Genomic DNA, 27,645 nt, shown 5'->3' on the forward strand with positions numbered 1-27,645 from the left:
AACCTGATGGCAGCTCTAAGGGGCGCCATGTGGCCGGGCGCGCGGTGCCCCTTACAGCTGCCATCAGGCACCCCCCATAGGTTGGTGCCCCAAGCAGCTGCTCGGCTAGCCCACCCCCTTAATCCGGCCCTGCGCGCAGCGCATGCGCAGCCCCACCCCCAGGCGCCTGGCAGCCCCAAAAGATTGAGGACCACTGCCCTCAATGGTCTGAAGAGTTAAAAAGGGATTTAAAACAATCTGACTAAAACTCGCTCTCAACCTGACACACAATATCACTGGATCTACAGTCCAGGATAGACAAATTCTGATTTTCAAATTCCAAAAACATGCAGAAAAATAATCTTTATTTTAATAAAATTATTGCTGGCCCTTTTTTGTACCTCATGAAACAAAAATGTGCAAACCCAATATTACTCGTTGTAGGTCACTTTTAAGAAAGGGGCCAGAGCGACAAATTTGAGAGCACTGAGCGCAACATCAGAAAAAAAGGAACTACTATTGGATTAGTCCATCGTGGGAAAAGGGAGGAGAACTAGAGGAACGATCAAAGGAATAGGAGGCCATTCTCCTGCAGGACTGCATAAAGACAGGGCTAACACTTGACAAAGGATTAAGAACAGCAACAGTTAGAAACCCGAGAAGTGTTTCTGGGAAGACACCAAACTCTCACAATTGATCTTTCAGGAGCCAGGTCCCTCTTAGCCACACAAGACTGCTTCCTCACTTGGATCTCTGCTGCAAACTTTCTAATGCCCATGTCCCTACATCACCCAGACAGACATTGCTCTCTACAACTCAGACTTGGTAGAATCTTCTGTGGGTCACATACCTTTCAATAACTGCTCTCCGCAGGACCTCTTGGCTATATGGGCATTTCCCCACTACTATCGCTGAGAGATACACCGGGTGCTGTAAGAAATGCATCAAGAGGGCTCCCTGACATCCCAATACATTCCAGCGAGCTAATTTATCGCTGCAGGACATGGAGCAGGTCCTGTCTCCACGGCCTGGCTTTACTCGTAGTAACCCAACACAATGATACTCGGCTCCAGGTCTCCGAGCATCAGCCCCCTCGCCCAGAACACACTTTGCTCCAGTTCTATAAACATCCATCACTTTGGTTCTTGTCAGTCCAGTCTCCTTGGTCCCCACTGAGCATTCTTTTTGATCATCTGTAACAAATTCTGTGTCTTGTAAGTTCTGCCGACTGTCAGGAACGTGCTGAGCAGCTACTCCCTCAGTGACCTCGCATGTAGAATCACCCACCACTGTTCTCAGTTTCTTGATCACATGATCACTTGCAGTTTCCTCTGTTTTCCTTTTATGTTCTGGACCCACAGGATCACAGCTGCCCTGGCACTCTGCTGAATGCCCTGTTGGATCTTTTCCACCAACCAGCTCACAAGGCTGGTTCTCTGGTTTGGTCATTGGAATAATGGAGGCATCCCCACCTAGAAGAAAGGAAGCTACATTGGCAGAAATCTCTTTCTAAGGCAATGCTGGTCTTGGCCGTTTGATGCAGACCCCACCACACACAAGGCAATCGCCACACATTTCTAAAGTTTTGAACTTCAAAAGAAATTACCTCAAGTGCCAGGGAGAATAAGCACTTCAAAGGACTCTGCACTGTACTGTACTTTAGTTACACATGAATGAGACTTCAGACCTGGCTTACATGTCATTCAAAGAACCTGCACACTCCTCCAGCAAAGGACCTCACCCCTATCCTGAAGGGACAAATGTTCCTTTGCTGTTCTATTCAGTAGCACACACAAAACTTTGTTAACTGTGGTTAAGATTGCAAGTGCTCACTACTGCTCTTTGCTTCTCACGCCCTTCCACAATGGGAGATTTTAAGTTCCCAAAACTCAACCTTTAACCAACCAGGAAATGAGGATTAAAGTCCCCTTACGAGAAGGTTAATATTACAAGAAACAAAAAGTTGGAAAAAGCTGGGACAAAGTTTTTAAAAATCTTACCTTAAAACTAATTACTCAAAGTGTTGAAAATACTAAATTTACTGTTACACCAATGAGGAAAATATAAGTTTCTGACTCAGTGATCTGTACCTCTGGAGAGGAACAGATGAAGTCACTTGTGCAACTGGATAAACGTTAACCATAAGTGATAAGCGTGGGCTTACTGGTTACCAGGAACGGTTACACACAGGCTCCTACCCTGTGCTGCTGGCTCCGTATCAGAGCCTGCAGCGGTGTCCAGCAGCCAGCTTCCTGGGTGTGAAGCAGGAGCCGGTACATGCGGCTGCCTCCATATCTGATACAAGTGATTAGCATTCAGTGATTAATTTCAGCAGTTATCTGACACAGCATGCTTGAAGTTGAAAAGACAGGAAACAAGCAACGCAAACATAAATTCCAAAGTAAAATATCAGCATCAAGGGCTAAATATCAAGAAAAGGAAACATCTGTACTCATCTCAGAAATGCAATCTTTCCCCCTATATTTGCTAACAATATCACCTTCAGCAAAGCAAAAGAAAAAAAATACAGATCCTGGACTCCAGAAAAGCAGACCGTGACTCCCTCAGGGAACGCATGGGCAGGATCTCCTGGGATGCCAATATGAAGGGGAAAGAAGTCCAGGAGAGCCGGCAGTATTTTAAAGAAGCCTTATTGAAGGCACAAAAACAAACCAACCCAACATGAAGTTAGAAAAGCAAATATGGTCGGCCAGGTATGGCCACCCTGAGCCTGAGCAGGAGCCACAGTTTACCAATGTACATTGCCAAAGAGCTACAGTAACTTGTCAGCAGTCCCCACTAGGTGCCTCCTCTTCCTTCCCCATGCCTCCTGCCCATTGACACCAGCTGTTTCATGGCACTCAGGAGGCTCTGTGGGGGGAGGGGCGGAAAGGAGTGAGGGTGCCATACGCTTGGAGAGGATGAGCAGCAGCAGCAGCAGCCAGGAGTTGAGCACTGGAAAGCTGGTACCTGTAGCTGCAGCCCCGGAGTCAGTGCCTGAGCAAGAAGCCGCATATTAACTTCAGAAGAGCCACAGGCTGGCCACCCCTGTGGGTAGGCGACCAGCTTGGCTTAGCAGTGAAATCCTTGGTGAGTTTAAACACAAAAGGGAAGCTTACAAGAAATGGAAAATTGGACAGATGACTAGGGAGGAGAATAAATATATTGCTTGAAAATGCAGGGGTGTAACCATGAAGCTGAAAGCGCAATTGGAATTGCAGCTGGCAAAGGATGTGAAGGGCAACAAGAAAGGTTTCTACAGGCATGTTGGCAATAAGAGGGTGATTGCGGAGGGTGTGGGATCCTTACTGGATTAGGGAGGTAACCTAGTGACAGATGATGTGGGAAAAGCTGCAATACTCAATGGCTACGTCTACACTGGCATGATTTTCCAAAAATGCTTTTAACGGAAAGATCTTCGCCATTTCTTAGAAGAAACAAAAAAGGAAAACTTTAGAAAATGCTCGGCTTCAATCACCTCAGATCTGGCATTAGTGCTCTGCAACTACTGAACCCTCGTGGAGAGAGCAGTTACATCAGTGGCATGATTAGCAGATTTACTCCAGCTCCACAATACACAGTGGAACTCTCAGGAAGACTGTGCGTCTCCATCTGTTTTCAGATACCATGAGAGTGTTGCAATTTGTACTGAACAGAGCAGTGACAGACCAAAACAACAACATTCAATTACAAAAACAACAAGGGGGCAATGGCAGATTGTAAACCAATGACAGTATTATCGCAATCTTAGAGGAATCTGATTTGATCTAATTAACAAAGAAATGAAACCGCACAAGAAGATAATAAAATAATGAAAAATACATGAGTAATGGAACCTTTCTACTGCTTATCTTAAATGACTAATCCCCCCAAAACCTCAGGGTGATGCTGTACAGCAGGGCTGGCGAACCTGTCGCCCCCGGCTTGCTTTGATTCAGCCCACAGGCAAGGCCTGATTAAGAAAGAGGCTTTAAGGGCTGCAGCCCCTAACGCCTTTGTATTCCAACCCAGCCCTTCCTGACAGGACTGGGAGGCATAGGACTCAGCCAGGAACACGTGGGCTAACCCAGGAGAAGCTCTGTCCCCCACACTGCCCTCACCTGCAGCTCTCAGTGGCTGCAATCCTAAAGGTGGAGAGGGGCAATGCCTGCAGATGAGCATGGAGCCATTCTTCCCCTCACCACCACCAAACAGGAGCTGCCCCAGGTAAGGGCCCTGCATCCCCACCCTCTGCCCTGAGCCTCCTCCAGCATCCTAACTCCCGCCCAGTCCCCATAGCCCGACCCTCTGCCTCAGCCCTGAGCCCCCTCCTGTGTCCCAAATGCCTCATCCCCAGTCCCATCCCCCAGCCCAGTTGAAAACCTCACCCCCTCCCACACCCACCTCTACCTGCAGTCCCCTCCCACACACTGAACCCCTCATTTTTGGCCCCACTGTGGAGCCTAGAAGCCCAGAAGAGTTAATCCAGCCCCACCTGCAGTACATTGTGAGGTGATGAGGTGTCTTTCCCCCACACTTCCCCCCCCCCATCCCTTTGGGTCCATGTCAGTGAGGGGGGGTGTTGTTTTTTGCTTCTTACTTGTGTGCCCCCCCCCAACTGATTTATCTGTGGGTCAGTGGCACCCATTCAAAGGTTTCCCACCCCTTCTGTACAGAATATGGAGACAGTATTATTATCAGTATAAAATTCCAATGAATCATGCCAGTGTAACCAGACAGAACACCCTCCCTCCCCCCGACATCCTTGGAAGAGAGAATTCTTGAGAGCGAAACTCTGTCTTCAAAGGCTCCAGGGCCTCCAGAGGTGCTAGAATAACAATGGCCCTGGATGCTAGACAAGAACCAGATAACGACAATTGGGCCAGCAGGTGATCGGGGCCTCAGGCTGCCCTTGGCTGGTACCAGTAATTGATACGCCTGCACACTGTCCCGGAAGAGGAATCTGCCGTCCCATCGGAAAAGAATGCCCTAATGATTTAGTTACCTCCACCTCACAGGTGCAAATTAAGCTTCGGACCCCCTGTGGAAATGGGCGTCACAAAGACGGTCCAACTTAATTGGCATTTTAATGACAAGAGAAGCGTCTACGTGACCACAGGGGTATAAAGTGGGGCCCTGTGCCCCACTCTAATTAGAGATCCACTCATATACCTGCTGGTCAGGCGGTCTTGGACACCCGAGACTTTAGGGACGCCTTCGTCTCGTATTGACTGCTTCCCATTGGGATTGAGAGGAATCTGGCTTAGCCAGAGTAAGGATTGCAGGGGTAAGAATATACCTGCTAGGTGTCTGGTTTTTTTGCGCGCATTTAATAAGAGCTCAGAGAACCAAAAGGGTTTCATGGTACCTGTAAGTGACTGTTTAGTGTAATTTCTGTCTTACACAGCCACTACAAAAAGGATATTTGTAACACAACAGTAACATTTAACAGCTAAGCTTGCCTTGTAACAATAAAATAGTAACTGTTTAAGCTTTGACCTGACTCCTTCAGTTGCTGTAACAGAACCAGACACAATCAAAAGAACATAGCCAGTCAGGGGTAGACGCAGTGAGAGTTCGGCATTGGGGCTCTGCCGCCTCCACGGGGCAGACCCTTGGGGCACCCATCAGCCTCCCCGGCTGCCCGCTGCGAAGGGACCCCATCCTAGCAGTTGAAGACTCAGGTGTTTAATAGGGCTCATAGACCACTCACAGCCCCGACCACCGGCTAACAGCCAGACATGCCATGTAAGGCATCAGTAAAAATGTTATGATTTGCCAAGACAGATCATCTCATTTATATATTTGTAACACCTCTGTACCATGTTATAGGTACTTATGGTATAGCTGTATTTCCAAACTTATGCTGTGTTTCTGGCTGAAACCCCACACAGATTGGCATCAGCACTGTCTGGCCTGTTTGATGGCCCACCAAAGGTCATCAGCTGCACCATGAAATTATTGAAAAGAGCAAGGGGATACAACGTATGAATCAGCAGGGTGGTGGACAGGAACTCTAACACTTTTCCATGCAATATGCTGTAAAGTTTGTGTTTAAGACACAGGAAGTACAAGCCTGTTGGCAAAAGGAATATAAAGGACAGCGCTACCTTCTCTACTTCTTCTTCGATCCTGCTTATCTGGAGCAATTCTTCCACAAACTGAAGCCTCTGAACAATGGACTGACAGACTCATCCAAGCTGTGGCTATGTTTCAGAGGGACTTTCAAGCCAGCAAACTTACCAATATTACTAACAATCTGGTACCCCTGCAATCCTTACTCTGGTACTGACTTTGAAATATCTGTGTGTGTGACTGCTTTACCGCTTAACTCCTCCTCTTGTCCTTTTCTTATAAACTTTTAATTTCAGACACTAAAGAACTGGCTGCCAACATGGTATTTTGGGTAAAAGTCAAACTAATATTGACTACCCCCTGAGCTGGCCTTTTGGGGTGACAAGAGCATTTTGTATAGCAAGCAATATTTTAAAATAATTTCTCACTGTACTGGACATATGTGATTAGGAGCTAGAGACCAGGAAGGCAATAAAAAGAGCAGTTTGCGTTCTTTTTTAGCTTCTTGATAACCTGTGGCAGGGCAGGGGAGAAATTAGGAGCACAATTTGTAACTGGCTGGTGAGTCTAACTTCAGTGTTAACCACAACTTTGTGGGGAATCTATTTTCCTTTTCCCAGCCAGCCCTGACCTTGGCATTCTTAGTGAAGGCACACCTAACACAGGAAGGGGCTGATAGATAGCTGACAGCGCACAGTCCTAATGTACCCTTTTTTCTCTTCCCACACTTACATTTGAAGATCCAGATTCCTGTCCTACATCTATGCTAGTGAAGGCTGTATCAGTCTGTCCCATCAAAATGGTGCAAAATCAGGTATCAATTCCGTTTGCTATTTTTAGAAAGTCTTTATTCTTGCAATTCACTTATAGAATTGCAACAGTGTCATTTTGGATGCTGCATCTTTTTATGTTGGCAAAATAAATCTGCCATGAAGCGAGTCACAGAACATGTGTTTTGGATTTCATTTAATTAAAAAAAATCCAGTTTGGGGATTTTTTGTGATGGGGGAATAATTATTTTACACAAACAGATTATAATAAATGTACCTGAGCTCCCCATGAGAAGTGAGTATGCAGGTAAAGCAAAACGAAGAAAATGAAAGACTTAGTATGATAGGACCACTGTTAGTTCTGGGGCAAGAAAATGGTAACCCACATCTTTTCTAACCAGGGGAAACTGGAGCACTTGTATATACTGGAGTAGGGAGGGGACTGACTTATACATATGCTCCCTTCTCACATCAATATACCCAATACGGTAGAAAGTGCAGCATGCCAATTTGCTGGGCCAGTGCTGTTTCACTGCATGTGTTACTGATATGAATGGAGGCTGGCTTACCCTCACTAACCCATAGTTGAGGTAGCTGGCTCAGATGCACCAGGCAGGGATGAGAGTGAGGTGTTGACTCTAATGTACTTACATGGGGTATGACTGCAGAAAAAAATAAAGGTGATGTGTGGTCTGAGTTTCCATGTCCCACTCTCAGTGCCTGGGCTGAAGATGCTGCCCTGTTGGTATGAGGCTGCAAGCCACAGCTGGTGGATGAGATATCTGGAGGACAAAAAAGGATTACTGAGAATCCCTTAACTTGAGACATAGGAACAAGTAAAGATTTAATTCAATCAGGGCCCACAAATAAAGCCCTGTGCTGAGACAAAATTCTAATCTGCATGCAATTTGCAAAACTGATCCACGAATATCCACATATTTGCAGTAAGTTAGATGTAAAATGTGGATCTACATCCATCAGCAAGGATACATAGAAGCTTCATAGTGAGCCCAAAGAACATGGATTAAGCCCCATCTGAAGAGTTATTTTTTCAAAGCCTGTATACATCAGGCAGAAAGAAGTCAGGGTGTGTAGGACAGGAGACAAACCCCAAAAGGGAAAAAAAGAGGCCTGTGCACAAGACAGAAACATACTGCCCAGGGAAGGAACATGAGAGGTGCTAGCCTCTCCCATGCTCTTCTTACATAGCTTAGCTCCTTGGACAAGGGAAAGGGGCTGTATTCCAAGTGCAGGAAACATTCATCTATGTCGTAATAGTGTAAACATCCTGAAAGACGTAGACATAAGCAAACAGCCCACTGAACAGCACAAGCGGTTTAATGTCTCACCTCTGGAAACTCCTCTTGGCAATGACTTCAGCATGACTGTCATTGAGAATATCCCCTGCAGCAGCACCCAAAAAAAAATTAAATAACCCCAACATTACTGTAAAGTCACATGCAACACGAAGAGCATCATCTAAGGAGGCAGACTTGTGTGCTGTGCCAGCCCTGCCCCTGCATTTTGTAGGCCTGACACTAGTACTTGTGCAGCTGTCTGAACTAAGCCATCCTAAGACATCTGAACAACCCAGACACCATAAATGCTCACTGTCACACTCCTGTGCCATGGTGCAGTCTTGCTGCACGACCAATGCAGAGGACCACTGCTTAAAGCCAGCCCTCTTTGGGCTATGATCCAGCCAGATCCTACAAGGTGAACAGGGCTGGGATAGCAGCTGAATTGGAACCTCTAATGATCTCATTCCACAGCATTCAAAGCAGGCATGTTTCAGTGATGGAGAAGATATGAGCATGCACATTGGAAAGCAAAGAATGTATTCACCATACCAGAGGTGGGCCCACTGGAAATGAACTTCCCAAAGCATTTAGGGTGGCAGAGCAGTATGTTCAGTGAGCTCCTTAACTGCCCCCCCTCAACACACTTTTTAAAAAATATCTGCCCATGGATAAGATGCTAAGAAACAGCAGTTCAGGCAAAAGTCAAGGCATTCTCAGAGTCAAAGCTTCAGGATGGTTTTAAAAGCGCAGAAGCTGGTTGAATCATCTTTTAGCAACATAAACAGAAGTTAGTTACCTCTAACGTTAGAGGAGGTGACATTCAGTGTTGACAGGTTTAAATGCATCAGGAGACAATGAAAACTGGTGATATGAAATTTGATGACCCCCTTTCAATGCACTAACGACTGCTAAGGGAACTGGGACGTATTTACTGGATTGATAACTGAAATATTTACTGAATTTGAATTTTAGCCTGTTACAAGTCAATTTTCTTCTAATTAAGGTGGTGAGAAGAAACTTTGTGTCTGATTCAGAGGATGATGACTCGTCTCCAAAACTTCAATCGTAGCAAGTTTTAAACCATCAGAAAGTTTCCACCCCTTTTTAGGAACTGAGAACTGCTGGAAATATTAATGCACAAAAACAAATCTTAGTTACTACAAATGTAACAGTGAAATATCTATAGCTGAATATAATTCATTTCCTGTTTCAGATTCAACATTTTAAATATTTACGGGTATTTCCAAAGTGCAACAGACCCAGAGTCGATCTAGTCCAGTATTCTCTGTCAGTGGCCAAAACTTGCTGTTTCAGATGAAGGCACAAGAATCCAGCCGTGGACAAATATGGGTAACCTCTCCCCTACATAGATCTCATCCAGGTCTCTTCTAGTTAGTGACTGTCTTATGGCCTGAACCACAAAGGCACCATTAATTTTAGAATACGACCTTTGGATAGGTCTTGGTATTCATATAGATATTCAATCCCTTTTTAAATCTAAACTTCTTAACTTTAAGTGACTTTCTGCCACACCAACTTCCACAGTGTAATCACATGTTGCGTGAAAGCGTTTCTTTCCATCAGTTATTAATTTCCAACCTTTTGATTTCATTGAATGTCCCTTTATTCTTGTTGAAGACAGGTGAAACAAGCGTCTGCTCTACCTTGCATAGACCATTCACTATTTTATGTACTTTTATCATGATCCCTCTTAATTATCTCCTCTCTAAGGTAAACATTTCCAAATTTCTCAGTCTCTCTTCATGTAGCTTTTCCAGGGCCTTTATCATTCTTGCTCTTCTCTAACTCACCTCTTCTGAAATAATTGTTTTTGAGACTGAGGGCGGGAGGATGGCCCAGTACTGCACAGGTCGCAACACTAATTTATAGAAAGACTGTTTTAAGCATTCTTCATGCCATTCCTCATGCAGCCTAAGCTCATGTGTTTTTCTGATGCAGAGATCTCTATGAAGAAGTCTACAGTGATTAGGGATGTTAATCAAATAACGGAGTAAAAGTGGTTACCCGCTCTGCTGGCACTGTGGTATAAAGCTTAGCTTTCCACTATAGAGTCTGCAGCAAAGCCTCCTTGGAAGCAAGGACCAGCTCTTGCCCACCCAGCTCAGATGGAGGAGGCTTCAGTGAGGGTAACCAATACTGTTTACTGATAGGCATCCCCTTTTCAGTTAAAAGGTTAGCCATTTATATTCAAACATCCCTAATAGTAATCCCCAGATAGCCCCACATTTTGCTACCTCAGTACTCACCTAGTTTTGAGATGGGACCTAGTACAGAATCTTGAGGCTCCACTGTTCATCTTTTTCCATGATCAAAGATGACCATTTAGGTCATTTTCCGTTTTGTCTCCTAGACAGCATTTGATCTAAGACAATACTTTGCCTCTCACATCATGACTACTTAAGTTTCTTTAATAGCAACTGCCCACTGGTCAGTGAGAAGGGAGAAAAAGTAACAAGAAACTTGGAAATAGCAGAGATGCTCAATGACTTATTTGTTTCGGTCTTCACCAAGAAGTCTGAAGGAATGCCTAACAGTGAATGCTAGTGGGAAGGGGGTAATTTTAGAAGGTAAAATAAAAAAAGAACAAGTTAAAAATCACCTAGAAAAGTTAGATGCCTGCAATTCACCAGGGCCTGATGAAATGCATCCTAGAATACTCAAGGAGCTGATAGAGGAGGTAGCTGAGCCTCTAGCTATCATCTTTGGAAAATCATGGAACCCAGGAGAGATTCCAGAGGACTGGAAAAGGGCAAATATAGTGCCCATCTATAAAAAGGGAAATAAGAACAACCAAGGAAACTACAGACCAGTTAGTTTAACATCTGTGCCAGGGAAGATAATGGAGCAAGTAATTAAGGAATTCATCTGTAAACACTTGGAAAGTGGCAAGGTGATAGAGAACAGCCAGCATGGATTTGTAAAGAACAAATCATGTCAAACCAATCTGATAGCTTTCTTTAATAGGATAACGAGACTTGTGGATAAGGGAGAAGCGGTGGATGTGGTATACCTAGACTTCAGTAAGGCATTTGATACGGTCTCACATACAGGTCTGTTTTGGGACCGGCTCTGTTCAATATCTTCATCAACAATTTAGATATTGGTATAGAAAGTACACTTATCAAGTTTGCAGATGATACCAAGCTGGGAGGAGTTGCGACTGCTCTGCAGGATAGGGTCATAATTCAAAAGGACCTGGACAAATTGGAGAAATGGTCTGAGGTTAAACAGGATGAAGTTTAATAAAGACAAATGCAAAGTGCTCCACTTAGGAAGGAACAATCAGTTTCATTCTTACAGAATGGGAAGCGACTGTTTGGAAAGGAGTACCGCAGAAAGGGATCTAGGGGTTATAGTGGACTACAAGTTGAATATGAGTCAGCAGTGTGATGCTGTTGCAAAGAAAGCAAACATGATTCTGGGATGCATTAACAGGTGTGTTGTGAGTAAGACATGAGAAGTCATTCTTCCACTCTACTCTGCACTGGTTAGGCCTCAATTGGAGTATTGTGTTCAGTTCTGGGCACTGCATTTCAAGAAGGATGTGGAGAAATTGGAGAGGGTCCCAAGAAGAGCAACAAGAATGATTAAAGGTCTAGAGAACGTGACCTATGAGGAAAGGCTGAAGGGATTGGGTTTGTTTAGAAAAGAGAACATTGAGGGGGAACATGATAGCAGTTTTCAGATACCTAAAAGGGTGTCATAAGGAGGAGGGAGAAAACTTGTTCATCTTGGCCTCTGGGGACAGAACAAGAAGCAATGGACTTAAACTGCAGCAAGAGAGGTTTAGGTTGGACATTCGGAAAAAGTTCCTAACTGTCAGGGTGGTCAAACACTGGAACAAATTGCCCAGGGAGGTTGTAGAATCTCCATCTCTGGAGATATTTAAGAGTAGGTTAGATAAATGTCTATCGGGGTGGTCTAGACAGTATTTGGTCCTGCCACGGGGGCAGGGGACTGGACTCGACGACCTCTCAAGGTCCCTTCCAGTCCTAGTATTCTATGATCTTTTGAAAGGCTAAATGCATTAGGCCAACCATTTATCTTCTATCCAATATTTTACTGACAAGTTAAAAGAATTCTAAGAAATTAAATAATTGTCCTCTGCAGAATCCTAATATGATCCTCCCGATGTTTTCTCAATTCTCTTTTTAAATTTTTGATTCAACTAATATGGCAGTTACAGATAAAGTTAATTAGTCTAAATTTCCCCAAATCAATATGTAGAACCTTTTCAAAACAGAGTACAAGACTTACTACTCTCCAAGTCTATTGAACAGTAGCTATTTAAAATGAAAGATTTCATATTTTTGTGACCAATTCACATACTTCATATTGGAGCTCCTTCAGAACTTGATGATGGACCATCTGGGTCTGGTGACTGTGCGAATTTAGTATCACTGATTTGCTTTAGCATTTATTCTCCTACCATCTCAAGAGATGAGACTACCTTCTGTTTGTTACCAGGAAACAGCAGGTGTGAGTTAAGAATTTCCCTTCTTATGAAGACTGATACAAAGAAATAATGTAGCTTCTCAAATGTCCTTGCCAATCACAAGCACTATCATAATGCATTTTACTGTAATCCCATGCATTTTATTAAATTATTAAACTTAAATATCACAAAATGCATAAACATTCTGGCTATCTTTTTTTCTTTAGATGTACAGACTTTTGAGATTGCTAATAGCACCAAAGAACCTTTCCCTATTCTCTTAATAGATCTGTCAGGGTACCAATGCTACCTGAGATGATTAAAGCAAAATTTAATCTTAAAATCCAGTTGATTTTTCACCTGTGACATTCCTTCATAGAATCATAGATTAGAGTTGAAAAAGTCCTCAGGAAGGCATCTTGTCCAACCCTCTGCTAAAAGCAAGACCAATCCCAACTAAATCCCAGCCAGTGCTTTGTCAAGCCACGATTCAAAAACCTCTAGGGATGGAAATTTTTTTCCACCTCACCAGCCCAGTGCTTCACCACCAACCGAGTGAAGTACTTTTTCCTAATATCTAACCTAGACCTCTCCCACTGCATCTTGAGACCATTGCCCCTTGTTCTGTCATCTGTCACCACTAAGAACAGCCTCTCTCCATCCTCTTTGGAACCCCTCTTCAGGTATGTGAAAGGCTATCAAATACCCCTTAATTCTCCTGCAGACTAAATGAGCCCAGTTCCCTCAGCCTCTCCTCGTAAGTATGTGCCCCAGCCTCCTAATAATTTTGTTGCCTGCCCCCGGACTCTCCAATTTATTCTCATCCTTTCTGTAGTGTGGGGCCCAAAACTGGATTCAGTACTCCAGATGTGGCCTCACCAGTCCTGAATCGAGGGAAGTGATTATTCCCTTCTATCTGCTGGCAATGCAATTAATACAACTCAGTATTCAATATGTAGCATTCTTGGCAACAAGGGCACGTTATTGATGCATATCTAGCTTCTTATCTACTGTAATCTTTAAGTCTTATTTAACTAAAAATTAAATGATTGAAAAAAAACTATTCAAGTTCACTCGTGTGGGGAATTTCACTCTATAGATCATACAAGATTTCATCATTGTGGCTGCAATCAAGGCAATAAAAGGTTTTTAACTGTATTTAAACAATAATTAAATCATGAAAATATCCATATTAATATTACATTGTGATGGTGCTGACTCCAGAAAGACCCATAATGAATAATCCAAGATACAGCATTTTGTGCAAAGCAAAAAATAAAGAGATTCTAAAAGGTGTTTATATACAAAATGCACTATAGAGCACAGAAACAGTTTTGCCCACATTTCAAGAAAGATGTGGAGAAATTGGAGAAGGTCCAGAGAAGAGCCACAAAAATGATTAAAGGACTACAAAATATGAGCTATAAGGCAAAGCTGAAGGAATTAGGCTTGTTTAGTTTGGAAAGGAGAAGACAGAGGGGACATGATAACGGTTTTCAAGTATATAAAAGGGAGGAGGGGGGAACATTTTTCTCCTTGGCCTCTGATGATGGGACAAGAAGCAATGGGCTTAAACCACAACAGAGGAGGTTTAGGTTGGACATTAAGAAAAACTTCCTGTCAGGGTGGTTAAACACTGGAATAAATTGCCTACGGAGGTTGTGGAATCTCCTACACTATTCCTCTGCCCCCATCAATCTAAGATACACAAGTTCAGCTATACCAGTAGCGTAGCTGAAGTCGACATACTTTGACCTACTTACTGCAGTGCCTTCCATGCAGTAAGGTCAGCGGCTGATGCTCTCCCATTGACTCTGCCTACTCTTGTCGTCCTGATAAGAGTGCTGAAGTCAAGAGGAGTGTGCTCAGAGGTCAATTTATCATGTCTAAGCAATCTCGATAAATCAGCAGCCGATGGATTGATCGCTGCAGCGTCAATCCACCATTTAGATGAGAAGTCCAAAGAGCCCTGTACTGAAAGACTTGTTTTGGCCACATCACTTTCCCAGGTTACTTCCTGACATAAGTCTCTAGAGGTCTCTCCACAGCCCAAGGAGTTGCCAAGGTCTGTCTGGCCCTCCTCTGTTATGAATATGCATAGCAGAGAAAGAGACAAGACAAATAACTTTCCATAGCAGAGAAATCAATGCAATATCTAGCTGCTGATTATACCTAAATAAGAGGTGTTTTCTCTCACTTTTCTAGAGCTTGGTTACTTGGTACACTGTTCCTATGGTGGTTTGCAGACTGGGCTCTGAAGGGATAAGACTAAACAAGATTTGCCTTTTATGTTATTTTTGTAAGCACCAGTACATTTGGGAGCTATACTACCCAACAATGTCCATTTATATGACTTTTGTCAGTTCCCCTTAAGGGCTTCAGATCATGGAAAATCAATGCAGCAAGCCTAGCTGGTAATGCTGTCCACTCAACTCTAGAGGGTGGGAAACTGTGGCTTGAATGCGTTTCAAGAGGCTGAACTCATGCACTGGCGTTAAGTGATGAAAAAGCCAAAATCGCAGTCTTAGCTACTACAGGATACTCACCAGTTTTCCTCATTTTTGCATGGCCAATGCATTTAGTTCCAGTCCCCATAGCAACAACTTCCTTAGTTACTGAAAAGGAAAAAACAACAAAGTTAGCTGAGAGAACCACTTCTAAAAGCATCACCCTCATTTGATCATTTCAGTCACACAGCACATGAGGGCACCACACCAGAGGTGTGGATGAAGTAACACCAGCTTCATGCACACACCCCACACAGGAGGGGGGAGGGGGGGCACACTACATACCAGACACACAGTGAGGGGAGTATAATCACATGGAGAAAGAGATGGCACATGAAGGGAGAAGCACTGACATGAGGAACTACATGGACAACACAAGATGACCACCAACTCAGGGACTCCCAAATAGGGAAGAGGACATAAAGGAAATGTACCATATAATGCTCAGCACAAAGATGATGCTGATTAAAGATGTAAAACCACCCAGAATAGCTCACCAGTTAAACAGTTTGTTTAACCAGTAAACCACCAGCTGCAGGTGGTAGGGGCCCCTCCTTCTACACCTGCTATAGTCGGGGGGCTGCCTCAGCCCTGCCATAGACATAGCACAGGAGGTGGGGGCTGCTCTGGACCCACCATGGCCCTGAGGGCAGGGCCACCGTGGGGAGAGGCGGCTCCAGTTAACTGGGTAGATGGTAAGCATGCCAGGAAGGCATATGCTAACTGGATTACCTTTAAAACCTCAATTTTTTTTAAAAGGAGATCTGCTAAGAAAAAAAAATTGGTTTAGGATCCTTTACTGGATTCTTATGAAGAGTGTGGGTTTGGGCTTTTTATATACAAAATTCAGGTCTTGCCTATTTCACTGTATATGAACTGGTCAGTTTCACATCAGAATGCGTAGTAGAAAAGTCTACATTTAAGCGAGTAGGGATCCTGAATGCCCAAAGAGAGACTTTAAAAGGGTGGGTGCTCAGCACTATCTAAAAAGCAGGCATCTCTAAAAGAGGCACTCAAAAAATCACGACTCGCTTAACACTGCAATTTCTCAACAGCTAAAACACTTGCTTCTTGGAACAGTTGACTTTGAACTGCACAGAGGAGAGATTATCTGTAAAAGTAACAGGTTCAGGAAATAACTGTAGCTGAAGTATTGACAAAATTATCTCAGGATCACTTTTGCTTCAACATGATCATGGGAAGAAGAATATCCAGTACTAGAAAGAGGAATGTAACTCACCTAAAAAGTTAGAAGAGAGGAAACTCATCTCAGATTAACTAAATTAAATAACTGTCAGTTATAGAAGGTATGTATATCCCAAACAAAACCGGTGCAGGAAAGCCAAAAATTAAACTAGAGATGTCAATATGCAGATGACTACATGATTAACCGATAAGCCTAGGCCTATCGGTTAATCCTGTCGACTAACACACACACACCCCTTGCTGCCTCTGTATCAGAGGCAGCAAGGGGGTGGGGAGCCGGTGCCCATGAGCTAGCTAGCTCTCCTCGAGCACTGGATCTTATAGGAAAGGCAGCAGCATGGAGGGCGAGAAGGCAGGTGGGAGCTGGTACACGCAGGAAGCCGGCTTTTAACCCAGCTCTTCATGCATGCCAGCTCTGCGGAGCCATCTGCCTCCCTCCCCCTGCTGCCTCCACAGACACAGAGCGGGGGAGAGGGAGGCTGCCATGCAGCATTCTCTGTGGAGCATTCTCTGTCCTCAAGGAGCTTGGAACTCACGTGGCCAGGGGCTCTCTCAGAGGCAGCAGCACAGGGCAGCAGGCGGGAGCTGGTCTGCGCAGAGAGCTAGCTTTTAAACCAGCTCCCCCCTGCCACTTAATGCTGCTGCCTCTGATACAGGCAGGTGGCAGGGAACTCTCCGAGGTGCAACCAGGAGCACTCTGGCTGCCAGCTCCATCCCGGGAACTATTGAATAGTCATGTAACTGCTAACGTTTGGTGTGGTTATGACTATGCAATTACACACTAACATCCCTAAATTAGAACATTATGGAAACTGGCAAGGTTCAAGAAGTTATGTAAATCAAAGCAAGTATCCAACAGAAAATGGAATTCCAGCCAAAGCAAACAGAAGGTAATCACTCCTGTAACTTTCATCTTAATTAAAGATGGAATTGGAAGCTAGAGATGTAATTTAAGTATATCAAAAATAAGAAGCTGTAAGGAAATTGATGGTTTCACTGGATCACCAGATTTAGCTATTACGGGGATAAGGACATCGCAGAAAAGGTATATGTGGCACAATCAGATATGTGGTGTCAAAAGACACACTGATAAATTAGTCAGCAGCACGTACATCCAGGAGTTCAGAAGGAGCTTTAAGATGAAGTGGATGAGCAGCTATCAAAAACATGCCCTCATATATGCCGAGGACTGGAAAGTAGCAAATGTGTCTGTCCAGCACTAAGAAAGATCCTGGAAGAAAAAGACAAGCAAGTTTTGCTTTAGTACTATTGTGTCTCAGTGACAGTTACAGAATTATGAAAGACCAAAAGAGAGAATACTAGAGAGAGACAAACAAGCACATTGTCTGTAAAGGAAAACTGGGCCTCTTCAATCTGTGACCACGTCCAGAACACAGAGGACACAGGAGAACATATTGAGATGTCATTAATGAAAATCCCAATGACAATAAACATGGAGAGAAAAAGATAAATTTCTGTCATGGCTAAAAACTGGCTCAGGCATGAAACAAAGCAGAAATAAATGGCCCCTTCATCATAGGAAATGGTTAAGAGCAGGCGTACAAGGGTTCACTCCAAGACTAGCACTGAAATATGTCTAACAACGATCTGGAGAAAGGGGAGAGCAGTGATATGGCCACATCCACAATTCCAGCTACCTACTCACCATGTCCAACATTCTCCATATCATCCCTAGTCACTGACAGAAGTTTATCCCTTGCTCCCCTCCTCTAAACCTTCCCCATACAGCAGTAACCCGACCCATCCCCTTCCTGCCTCATGATGACCTTTGCCGGCTCAACCCTTTTGTGCCTCTTGGCTTTTATGGTTGTCCTCTCAATTCTCCTACCTCTCAGATCACTCCTTCAGTTTATTTTAATTGATCTTTTCCCACTCTCTAAACAGGTCCTATTCTGTCCTTCCTAAGTGGAGCACCTTGCATTTGTCGTTATTAAACTTCCCTGTTTACATTAGACCATTTTTCTAGTCTCTAAAATTCCCCCCTCTTCTCCATTTATAGATTAATAATGGGTTGATGAGCAGATAGGGTTATCTGCCATTTATTTTATCTATACCTGGCAAAAAAATTGCAGCTGCAAAACTCCATAAAAATGGTAGGTATTGCACTGTGATCCTCTCCCTCTTGCCCTTCGTAGTTATTTGTATTAGACTGCACACTGAGGCAGGAACCATCCCCTCATGTGTATTGCTACAACACCCAGTACAACCATGCTGATTCTTAATTCGTGACACCCTGAACACGGTATTCGTTTCTAGTCACCTCTTCTCAGGAAAAATATAGCAGAACAGAAGAGTTCCAGAGAAAGGCAACAAGGATGACTAGAGTCCTAAAAAGCCTTCAATATAAGCAGAGATTGCAGAGGTTTGGACTGTTTCGTTCACAGAAGGGATATGATAAGTACATATAAAACAGTTAATGGTATAGAGATGGTCAGCTGGAAAAGGACAGGAAGTGATGCTGGCCAGAACGGGTAAACACAAAGGAATAAACTGGGAGATTCTCTCACCCTGGTGAGGCTAGTAAATATGGTGGGGTTGCTAGGACAAAAGAAGCCTTCTCACTGAAGGCACACACTGTCTATTCAGCATGATGTGAAGCCTTGGGGGGCCTGTTTGACTCCCTACTTACCCTTGGACGACCAGGTAACATCAGTATCTACAAATGCCATCTTTCACCTCCAGCTACTTGGCCTCGCCTCCCCTTCCACAGCATCTGACTGCAGTGATGCGCACACTTGTCACCTCCAAGCTGGATTACAGAAATTCACTTGTCTGAAGCAGAGTGCAAGAATAGCGGAAAGGCTCCAGCTGATACAAAGTGCAGTTGCTCACATCTTCTGTAATTTAGGGTACCATGAGAACACTAACTCCATGGCACTGTCCCTAAGTCCATTTCCAATGCCAGTATTAAGTTTTCTTTGAAGATCAAGACCAATTAATTACTCAAGACCAGTTACATTAGAGATCAAATTCCAAACTAGAAAATGCCAAGAGAGTTAGGCCAAAGTAGATCATGAAGCCCAGAATAAACCATGTGACAGCCAGGGACAAAGTGTTCTCAATCAAAAAGATGTGGCTAGGGAACTAGCTTCCAGGGGGCACAAGACTGCAGAGTTTGAGCCCTTTCAGAAGTGTTGCAAAACCCTCCTCCTGAAAGACGACGACACAGCACCAACCATGCCTCCCTACCTGCCACACTCATAGAGCACATGAAAAACTGCCATTCCCTGCAGAGTTTTCAAAATAAGGATGTTAAATATAGATTAATTTACTAGTTGAGTAACAGATGGAATTTCCATCAACTACTTGACTAGTTGATGTACATTCCAAAGGAGGAATGCAGAAGTGGCTAAGAGCCCCAGTGGGTATTCTTGTGCATTTCAAAGTTGGAACTCCACGTGCAGCCCGGGGCCAGTGGGAAGTCCTGCTGCCTCCAGGCTCCATGCAGGTTCTTCCCCCAAGTCTGGAGTCAGTGGGACTTCCCACTGGCTCTGGGCTGCACGCAGCGTGCCAGCTTTGAAATGTACAAGAGTCCCTAGTGGGGGCTCTTGCGCATTCCAAAGCGGAAGCGCACGCATGGAGTCTAGAGTCAGTGAGGGACTCAGAGTCCCCTGCTGATCCCAGGCTCCATGCAGACCTGCTGCTTTGAAATGCTGCACGAAGCCCAGGATCAGTTGGGAAGCCCAGACTCCGTGTGGCATTTCTGCAGAATCTGGGGTCAGCTGGGGACCCCGAGTTCCACATGGCATTTCAAAGTGGCAGCGCCACATGGAGCCTGGGATCAGCTGGGGATTCCCCAGCTGACTCCAAGTTCCGCAAAAATGCCACATGGAGCCCGGGGTCAGCGAGGGAGTCCCCAGCTGAACCCAGGGCTCCATGCAGCACTACCCTTTGCGGCATTTCAAAGTGGCGGCACAGCACGGAGCCCATACCCCAGGCTCTATGCGGTGCTGCTGTTTTGAAGTATTCCCTCTTCTGATAGAGGCAACAAGGGCAGGAGGGAGCAACTAGTTGACTTGACTATCTGATAAGCAAATGCTTATCGGATAGTCGACTAGTCCTTAACGTCCTTATTTCAAAACCCCAAAAGGAAGAAGAGTAAGACACTCTGTAAATCCCTACTGCCAGTCTATTTTACATGAGAAGTGATCAGACACTACATTAACATGTGCCACACCAAAACCATAGGGCATATAGACAAAGGAAGGGACAGCCTTGTTTGTGCAGATTGTCACTTTTTTATTATAGGATTTCTCAGACCTTACTAAGAAGATACTGAGAACTGGCATTGTCAGAGACAGGATACTCAACAAATGAGATGACTGGTCTGATCAGGAACTCCATTTTTCCTGAGAGAAAATAATTTTGCTGAGGAGTCACACCCTTGTCCTTTCAAACATAAGACCGGCCGTACTAGGTCAGACCTACGGTCCATCCAGCCCAGTATCCTGTCTGCCAACAGTGGCCCATATCAGAAGCCCCAGAGGAAGGGAACACAACAGGTAATCCTCATGTGATCCCTTTCCTGTCACCCATTTCCAGACACACAGAGGCTAGGGACACCATCCCTGTCCATCCTGGCCAATAGCCATTGATGGACTTAACCTCCATGAATCTATCCAGCTCTTTTTTTAACCCTGTTAAAGTCCTAATCTTCACCAAATCCTCAAGAAGGCGTTCCATAGGCTGACTGTGTGCTGAGTGAAAAAAAATTGTTTTGTTTTAAAAGAAGAGCTACAAAAGATCTCACTTTACTTCTCAGAGCCCTCTGAGGGAGATCTCCACCAAAGAAGAAAAGAATATTTACCATTCCTGATGTTCCTAGAATAAAAGTTACAGAAATAATTCAAAAGTCTTTTCAGGCAAAAAATTGCAGGTTTTTTTTACTTACAGGTCACCTGTAAATAAACTGGAAGTCATATGCAAATCAATCCCATCCACTGGACAGTTCAGGACAATTGCCCCAAGCTTTGAGGAGCCTTGTGTTTTATGGGGGCGAGGGGCCCAGCCAGTATGGGGGCCAGCAGCAGAGAAACTGACCCTGCTCTACGAGGACAGGGGGGTGGACTCAGGGCCCGGGCAGCATGGGGGCAACAGCAGAGCAACAGGCCCCACTCAGCTCCACTTCACCAACTCCTAGTCCAGAGTCACTCGGGACAGGAATGGGCAGGGCTGGAGGAAACGGGTAAAGAGGGGGGTAGGTGTCCCTGGCCCATATCCTCCTAGGGACAAATGCATGGCATTTACGGAGAAAGGGAGATTCATTCTCACCCTGCAGATTCTCAGTATTAGGGCAAGCCTCTCTGTCAGGTGCAGACTCCACTTTAACCACAGCTGCCAATAAAGTCCATTCCCGGTTAGGATCTGGCTTCCCCTGCTTAGGAAGCTTGGAGCTATAATGTGTGTAGCACAGACCAGCAACTTCATCAGCTGACCACATGTCTGCAGATGCCACATCAGTTCCTAAACACAACTGGGATACAGCATAAAAAAAGACCAAAATAGCATCACAGGCCACAACCCCATATAACGCCTTCTTACTACCCCACCCCAACCCCCCACCTCATTAGTGTCATCAGTTCCCACCTATACATCAGCATAATACAGCAGAACTTGATTTTTAAGCGGTATTTCAAACAAGTTAGCTCCTTTAGATGTTCCCCAAAGTTCCTGGAGAGATGGAGTCATGAAAAAGAATGTACTGGCCAAAAGATAAGGCACTGGACTGGAAGTCAGGAGACCCAGTTTCTATTCCCAGCTCTGACCTGTCATGCACAATTCACTTCTCCCCTCTATGCCTAATTCCCCTTACCCTATGTCTACCCAGCACAATGAGGGTTTGAGCTATCTCACTTAGGACCTACTGGTGCTAACATAACATTTAAAAAAAAATAAAAATTGAAAAATTGTAATTCAAATTCTCTCTTCACCTCTAATCTGTGCCACTCACCTTCTGTCCCTTCCCTCTTCTTTCCATTCATCTTATCTCCTCTTAAGCAAGCCCACCAATATAAAACTAACAAAATAAGATCAACATTGTTCACTTCGCTGTTACATTCTACTTAGTACCTCACTCTGTGTCTGCATGGTCTATTTAGACCAGGAGCTGGCAAAATACAGCCTGAAGGCCATATTCACCCCACCAAACTGCCAGATCGGGCCTGCAATCATCCCATAATCCAGATGGTGCCTCAGGCAGGCTCCCTGCCTTCTCCGCCCCTGTGCTACTCAAAGCAACGGGCTGCGGGCACCATGTGTGTCTGCACACTAGGAGCCGCTGAGGGGGGCTTAGCATGCTTTCCCTGCCCCCCCGCACAATCTCACAGCTCCAGCTTTGAGCAGCATGGGAAGCACATAAGGCAGGAAGCCTGCCTGAGGCTTCCACTGGGCTGCCATCAAGAAGCTGCTTCCAGGCTTGAGCCTACACCTGGCACCTAGGAAGCTGCCTACATACGTGCTTCCAGGCTAGAACCTACCCCAGCCCTTTTCTCCCAACCTTTTGTTCCCCCTCCTGCACCCCAGCACGGGTCAAAATCCAAACCCTCTGTATCTGTGCTCCTTCACCCATACCACCCCCCCACTATGAATCCCCCACTGATCCCAGGCTCCATGCAGGCACCTCCACTGGGGTTCGTGTACATTTCAAAGGAGGAATGCCAAGTACCTACTGACTAGTCACCTAGCGGATGGAAATCCCTTCCGGTACTCGACTAGTCAACTACGCAATGTTTAGCTCCCTAGTAAGAACCCTCTGCTGCGCCCATGCCCCCTCGAGCCCCGCCCCAGACCGTTACTATCGCGCAGAGCGACCCGAACTCTCGTGCCGGGCTCCCCGAGGCACTGAGAGCTCAGTGCGACGGGCCCGCACCGGCACCGAGCGCTGGCGCATGAGCTCCGCGCATGCGTGTGACACGCGGGGCACTGCGGCCAGCGCGGCCCCGGCACTTGCCAGCTGGTGTCACGCGCTCGCAGCCCAGGCTCCCCGCGGACACGGTCTGGATCCCTCACTCCGCGCTGCGGTGACGAGACACGGGCCGGGCGGGGCCGCGGCCCACTGACAGGCCTGTCCCGCTCGCAGCCACTTGCCCCGGAAACAGAAGCAGCGCCCCCGCCCTAAGCCTTGGACCAGGATATTTCGGAGCATGCGCGCTGTAGGCAGGAAGTGCAGAATAACGCGCATGCGCAAATGTCCAAACTGTACCAGGCGTTTGCTTTGGAGAGCCCGCGAGGGCTGCTGGGAGTTGTAGTTAGCAGCGGTGCCCGGCCAGAGACGCCCTTCGTGGAAAAGGCGCCGCTACCGGGAGCACGCGCGGCCCCCCCCCCCCCCCAGCCGCTCCCGCCTGAGCTGCGCACAGGGCGCCCCTCCCCCGCCCACGATGCACAGACTGTCCCTCGCGCCCCCCCGCGGCAGCTGCCCCGCCGGTGAAAGCGGCCGCACCCAGCGTGCGGGCAGGGAAGGGGAGGGGCCAGCCCCCAGCAGCAGCGAGCGTACAAAGGAGGGAAAGCGCTGCTAGGCAACCTCGGTAGGTGCAGGTACCAGCTCCCCCCTGGCTAGGGCTCATTTCCATCGCCTTCCTTTCCACAGTCACCTCCTATTAATCCGGGGAATCCAGCACTGGCCTTCCGCACTTGAACTCCCTCACAGTTCATGAGCACTCAAATTCACTCTTGTTAATCGGGCTCAATACCTCCCAAGCTACCACGAATGGGCATGTTCCTAGTGAGGTGCAAGTGGGAGGATCAAAGAACTGTAAGCCCTGCCAGGCTGGAACCAAGCTTGGGCAACTGACCATATAAGGCAGGGAGGGGCTCCATCTCTAGCAGACTTGTGCCAGGGATTAGGAACCCCTTCAAACAACATGAAATTCAACCCTGGCTGCACACAGGCAGGTAAAACTCTGGGCTAGGCATAGCTGCTTCCCCAGCCCCCAACCACTCCCCTGCAAATCAACACCAAGGAACAGGAGGCAGAACAGTACTGTCTGTTATTCATTTACAGGAATCACTACATAGCAGCTTTCACTGGTCTTCTCAATGCAAGAACCATCTTGCCCACAACACTTCCTTATTACTGAGGACCAAAGCCTGCCAAACAGACACAGGCAAAGATTGGCAGCCCCTCAGACTGAGGTGCCTTCAGCAGGACTGGGGTGAACCTCTTTCTTGTCTTCAGGTTTCATAGCAGGAAACAGCAGCACTTCCTAGGGGAGAAATCAAACACCATCAGCTTCCCCACCTCTGCCCACTGCTCACCCCCTGTGCACATTTCTTTTTGCACAAAAATAAGAGCCCCATAACCAGCAAATTGCAAGTACCTGATTTGTGCACACTTAACATGTGAAACCCAACTTACTTCCTCAGTGCTTAAAGCTAGATTTTCCCAGACCCCATAATGAACACCATGAAACTGCTGGTGTGAGAGCAAGGACCCCAAAAGTAATTAAGACAATTTTAATTTTTACCCCTAACAGTGCCTATGAAGTTTGAATTTCAGCTGTAATCCTGAATTCCTTGATCTTTAGGCTGGGGTGAAGGTCACAGGTGTCTCAATCACACTCACATTACATAAGTGTCCTTTTTTTTTTTTTTAATTTAAAGGTGAATATTTGCAGAATTTTTTACTATTTCCTCCAGGTAGTCCATTACCTTAATATTATTGGAGTCTGTAAGGAACATGGTGAGCCGATCAATGCCCATGCCCCATCCAGCTGTAGGTGGAAGTCCATATTCCAATGCAGTGCAAAAGTTGTCATCAATGAACATGGCTTCATCATCGCCTGCTGCTTTTGCCTAGATGATCAATTAACAGTGACAAATTCCTACATCCCACAGTACAGGAAATGCCAATACTCCTAATTCCTACGTCACCACAAAGGAATGCCACTATATTCCTAGAATCCAGGTGGCTATGTTCCAGTAGGATCTGTGTATTTGTAAAATCAGCTCAAGAAATGAACTAGAGATGTGGAGAAATTAGAGAAGGTCCAGAGAAGAGCAACAAGAATGATTAAAGGTCTAGAGAACATGACCTATGAAGGAAGACTAGAAGAATTGGGCTTGTTTAGTTTGGAAAGAAGACAGAGAGGACATGATAGCAATTTTCAAGTATCTAAATGGGTGTTACAGGGAGGAGGGGGAACATTTTCTCCTTGGCCCCTGATAAGACAAGAAGCAATCAGCTTAAACCACAGCAAAGGAGATTTAGGTTGGACATTAGGAAAAAATTTCCTAACAGTCAGGGTGGTAAAACACTGGAATAAGTTGCATAGGGAGGTTGTGGAAATCTCCGTTTCTGGAGATATTTAAGAGCAGGTTAGACAGACATCAATCAATGATGCTCTAGATCTAGATCCAGATCCCAAACTGGGGGGCGTGAAGAAATTCCAGAGGGGAGCGAGGCAACCCTCCCTCCCCCCCCCCCTCCCCCCCCCCCCAGGTCAATCCTCTCCCCCTAAGTTTTGCTGCTATTTTTGTTTTTCGGCCCCGGTCAGTTCCTTTTATTTTGGCTCAACAAGTTTTGCTGCTATTGGGGGGAGGGGGGGCAATGAGGGTTTCTCAAAAATCAAAAAGGGGGCATGATGCTTAAAAGTTTGGGAACCACTGCTCTAGCTGGTACTGGGTCCTGCCATGAGGGCAGAGCGATGACCTCTTGATGTCCCTTCCAGTTCTAGTGTCCTATAATTCTAAGTCTGTGTCTGGAATATTCTGAAGGCCACATCTTAGAAAATGGCCTGGATGTTGCCAGAAAACATCCAATTCTAGTCAAGTTTTTTGAACTGGAGAATATTTGCAGGATTTCGTATTTCCTCCAGGTGGTCCATTACCTTAACTTCATGCCAGGGGATGGTTTGAAGGTCCAACACTATAATGGGGTTCCAAAAAGCTACATAAATTCATGGAGGCTAGGGTCCATCAATGGCTATTAGTCAGGATGTCAAGGAATAGTTTCTCTAGTCCATGGTCCAATAATAAGAATATAGCTGTAGGGATATATTATCGACCACCTGATCAGGACAGTGATTACAAAATGCTAAGGGAGATTACAGAGGCTATCAAATTTAAAAAAAAAATAATACTGGGGGATTTCAATTATCCCCATATTGACTGGGTACATGTCACCTCAGGATGGGATGCAGAGATAAAATTTCTTGATACCTTATATGATGACTGCTTCTTGGAGCAGCTGGTTCTGGAACCCACAAGGGGAGAGGCTATTCTCCATTTAGTCTTAAGTGGAGCACAGGATCTGGTTCAAGAGGTAAATATAACTGGACCGCTTGGAAATAGTGACTATAATGTACTAAAATGTAACATCCCTGTGGTGGGAAAAACACCTCCCCAGCCTAACACGGGCATTTAATTTCAGAAAGGGGAATGACACAAAAATGAGGAAGTTAAATTAAAAGGTACAGTGACAAAACTAAAATCTCTGCAAGCTGCATGGAAACTTTTCAAAGACACCATAATAAAGGCCCAACTTAAACATATACCCCAAATTAAAAAACACAGTAAGAGAACCAAAAAGGTGCCACCGTGGCTTAACAACCACGTAAAAGCAGACACAGATAAAAAGAGCTCTCTTTAAAAGCAGACATTAAACCCTAGTGAGGAAAATAGAAAGGACCACAAGCTTTGTCAAGTTAAGTGTAAAAATATAAGAAAAGCCAAAAAGGAGTTTGAAGAACAGCTAGCCAAAAACTCAAAAAGTAATAGTAGAGTAAAACTCCAATAGTCCTGCACCCAATTGTTCGGCACTCCCGATACTCCAGCATCAAAATGTCAAGCGCTCCTGACCAGCTGATTAAAAAGCTGGCTGCTCAGCACAGGTGCCAGCTGTATGGGGACCAAGCATAAAGTTGGAGAGAGGGGAGGAGGGAGTGGGATCATGTTACAGCATGGAGAAGGAGAAGCAAAGAGGAAAGGAGAGTGGAGGGGGAAGAGGATCAGGTTACAGCATGGAGTAGAAGCGAAGAGGAAAGGGGAGGGGAGAGGGAGATTGTGTCCCGGCCAGTTGTTAAACTGTGCAGCTGTACCAAGACCTCTCGATACTCCAGCATATCTGATAATCCGGCACCACCTAGGTCCCAAAGGTGCCAGATTATCGGAAGTCCACTGTAAAATGTATTTTTAAGTACATCAGAAGCAGGAAGCGGGCTAAACAACCAATGGGGCCCGTGGAAGATCAAGATGCTAATGGAGCACTCAAAGATGATAAAGTCATAGTGGAGAAGGTAAATGAATTCATGACTGGTGTGGGAAAAAAATGAATAAGGAAAAGTTATTTATTTATTCCTATCATATAAGAACTAGAGGTTACCAAATGAAAATAAGACAGCAAGTTTAAAACAAAA

At 45.4% G+C, this 27,645-nt stretch overlaps 2 protein-coding genes across 8 annotated transcripts in view; both read right to left on the reverse strand.

Moving 5' to 3' along the window:
• Positions 1 to 23,642, reverse strand: part of ADAT1 (adenosine deaminase tRNA specific 1) — a 56,718-nt gene extending 33,076 nt beyond the window's left edge. The window contains exons 1-6 of one of the 6 annotated variants that reach the window (XM_075918246.1): positions 23,244 to 23,641; positions 21,566 to 21,767; positions 15,107 to 15,175; positions 8,153 to 8,207; positions 7,455 to 7,585; positions 830 to 1,451 (exon numbers count right to left, since the gene is read on the reverse strand). In XM_075918246.1, the coding sequence (XP_075774361.1) occupies positions 830 to 1,451; positions 7,455 to 7,585; positions 8,153 to 8,207; positions 15,107 to 15,175; positions 21,566 to 21,734 (1,046 nt within the window). In that variant the 5' untranslated portion in view covers positions 21,735 to 21,767; positions 23,244 to 23,641. Of the gene's footprint in view, positions 1 to 829; positions 1,452 to 7,454; positions 7,586 to 8,152; positions 8,208 to 8,900; positions 9,214 to 15,106; positions 15,176 to 17,385; positions 21,365 to 21,565; positions 21,768 to 22,244; positions 22,941 to 23,243 lie in introns of those variants that run through there. The other 5 variants (XM_075918245.1, XM_075918249.1, XM_075918247.1 and 2 more) reach the window with 5 other exon arrangements.
• Positions 23,643 to 24,260: 618 nt separating this feature from the next.
• The window catches only part of KARS1 (lysyl-tRNA synthetase 1), a 31,617-nt gene continuing 28,232 nt past the window's right edge, over positions 24,261 to 27,645 (reverse strand). For both annotated transcript variants that reach the window (XM_075918244.1, XM_006121330.2), the window contains exons 13-14: positions 24,941 to 25,084; positions 24,261 to 24,495 (exon numbers count right to left, since the gene is read on the reverse strand). In XM_075918244.1, coding sequence (XP_075774359.1) covers positions 24,415 to 24,495; positions 24,941 to 25,084 — 225 coding nt within the window. In that variant the 3' untranslated portion in view covers positions 24,261 to 24,414. The remainder of the gene's footprint in view (positions 24,496 to 24,940; positions 25,085 to 27,645) is intronic.

Source organism: Pelodiscus sinensis, unplaced genomic scaffold, assembly GCF_049634645.1.
Source record: "Pelodiscus sinensis isolate JC-2024 unplaced genomic scaffold, ASM4963464v1 ctg64, whole genome shotgun sequence".
NCBI classification, from domain to species: Eukaryota; Metazoa; Chordata; order Testudines; family Trionychidae; genus Pelodiscus; species Pelodiscus sinensis.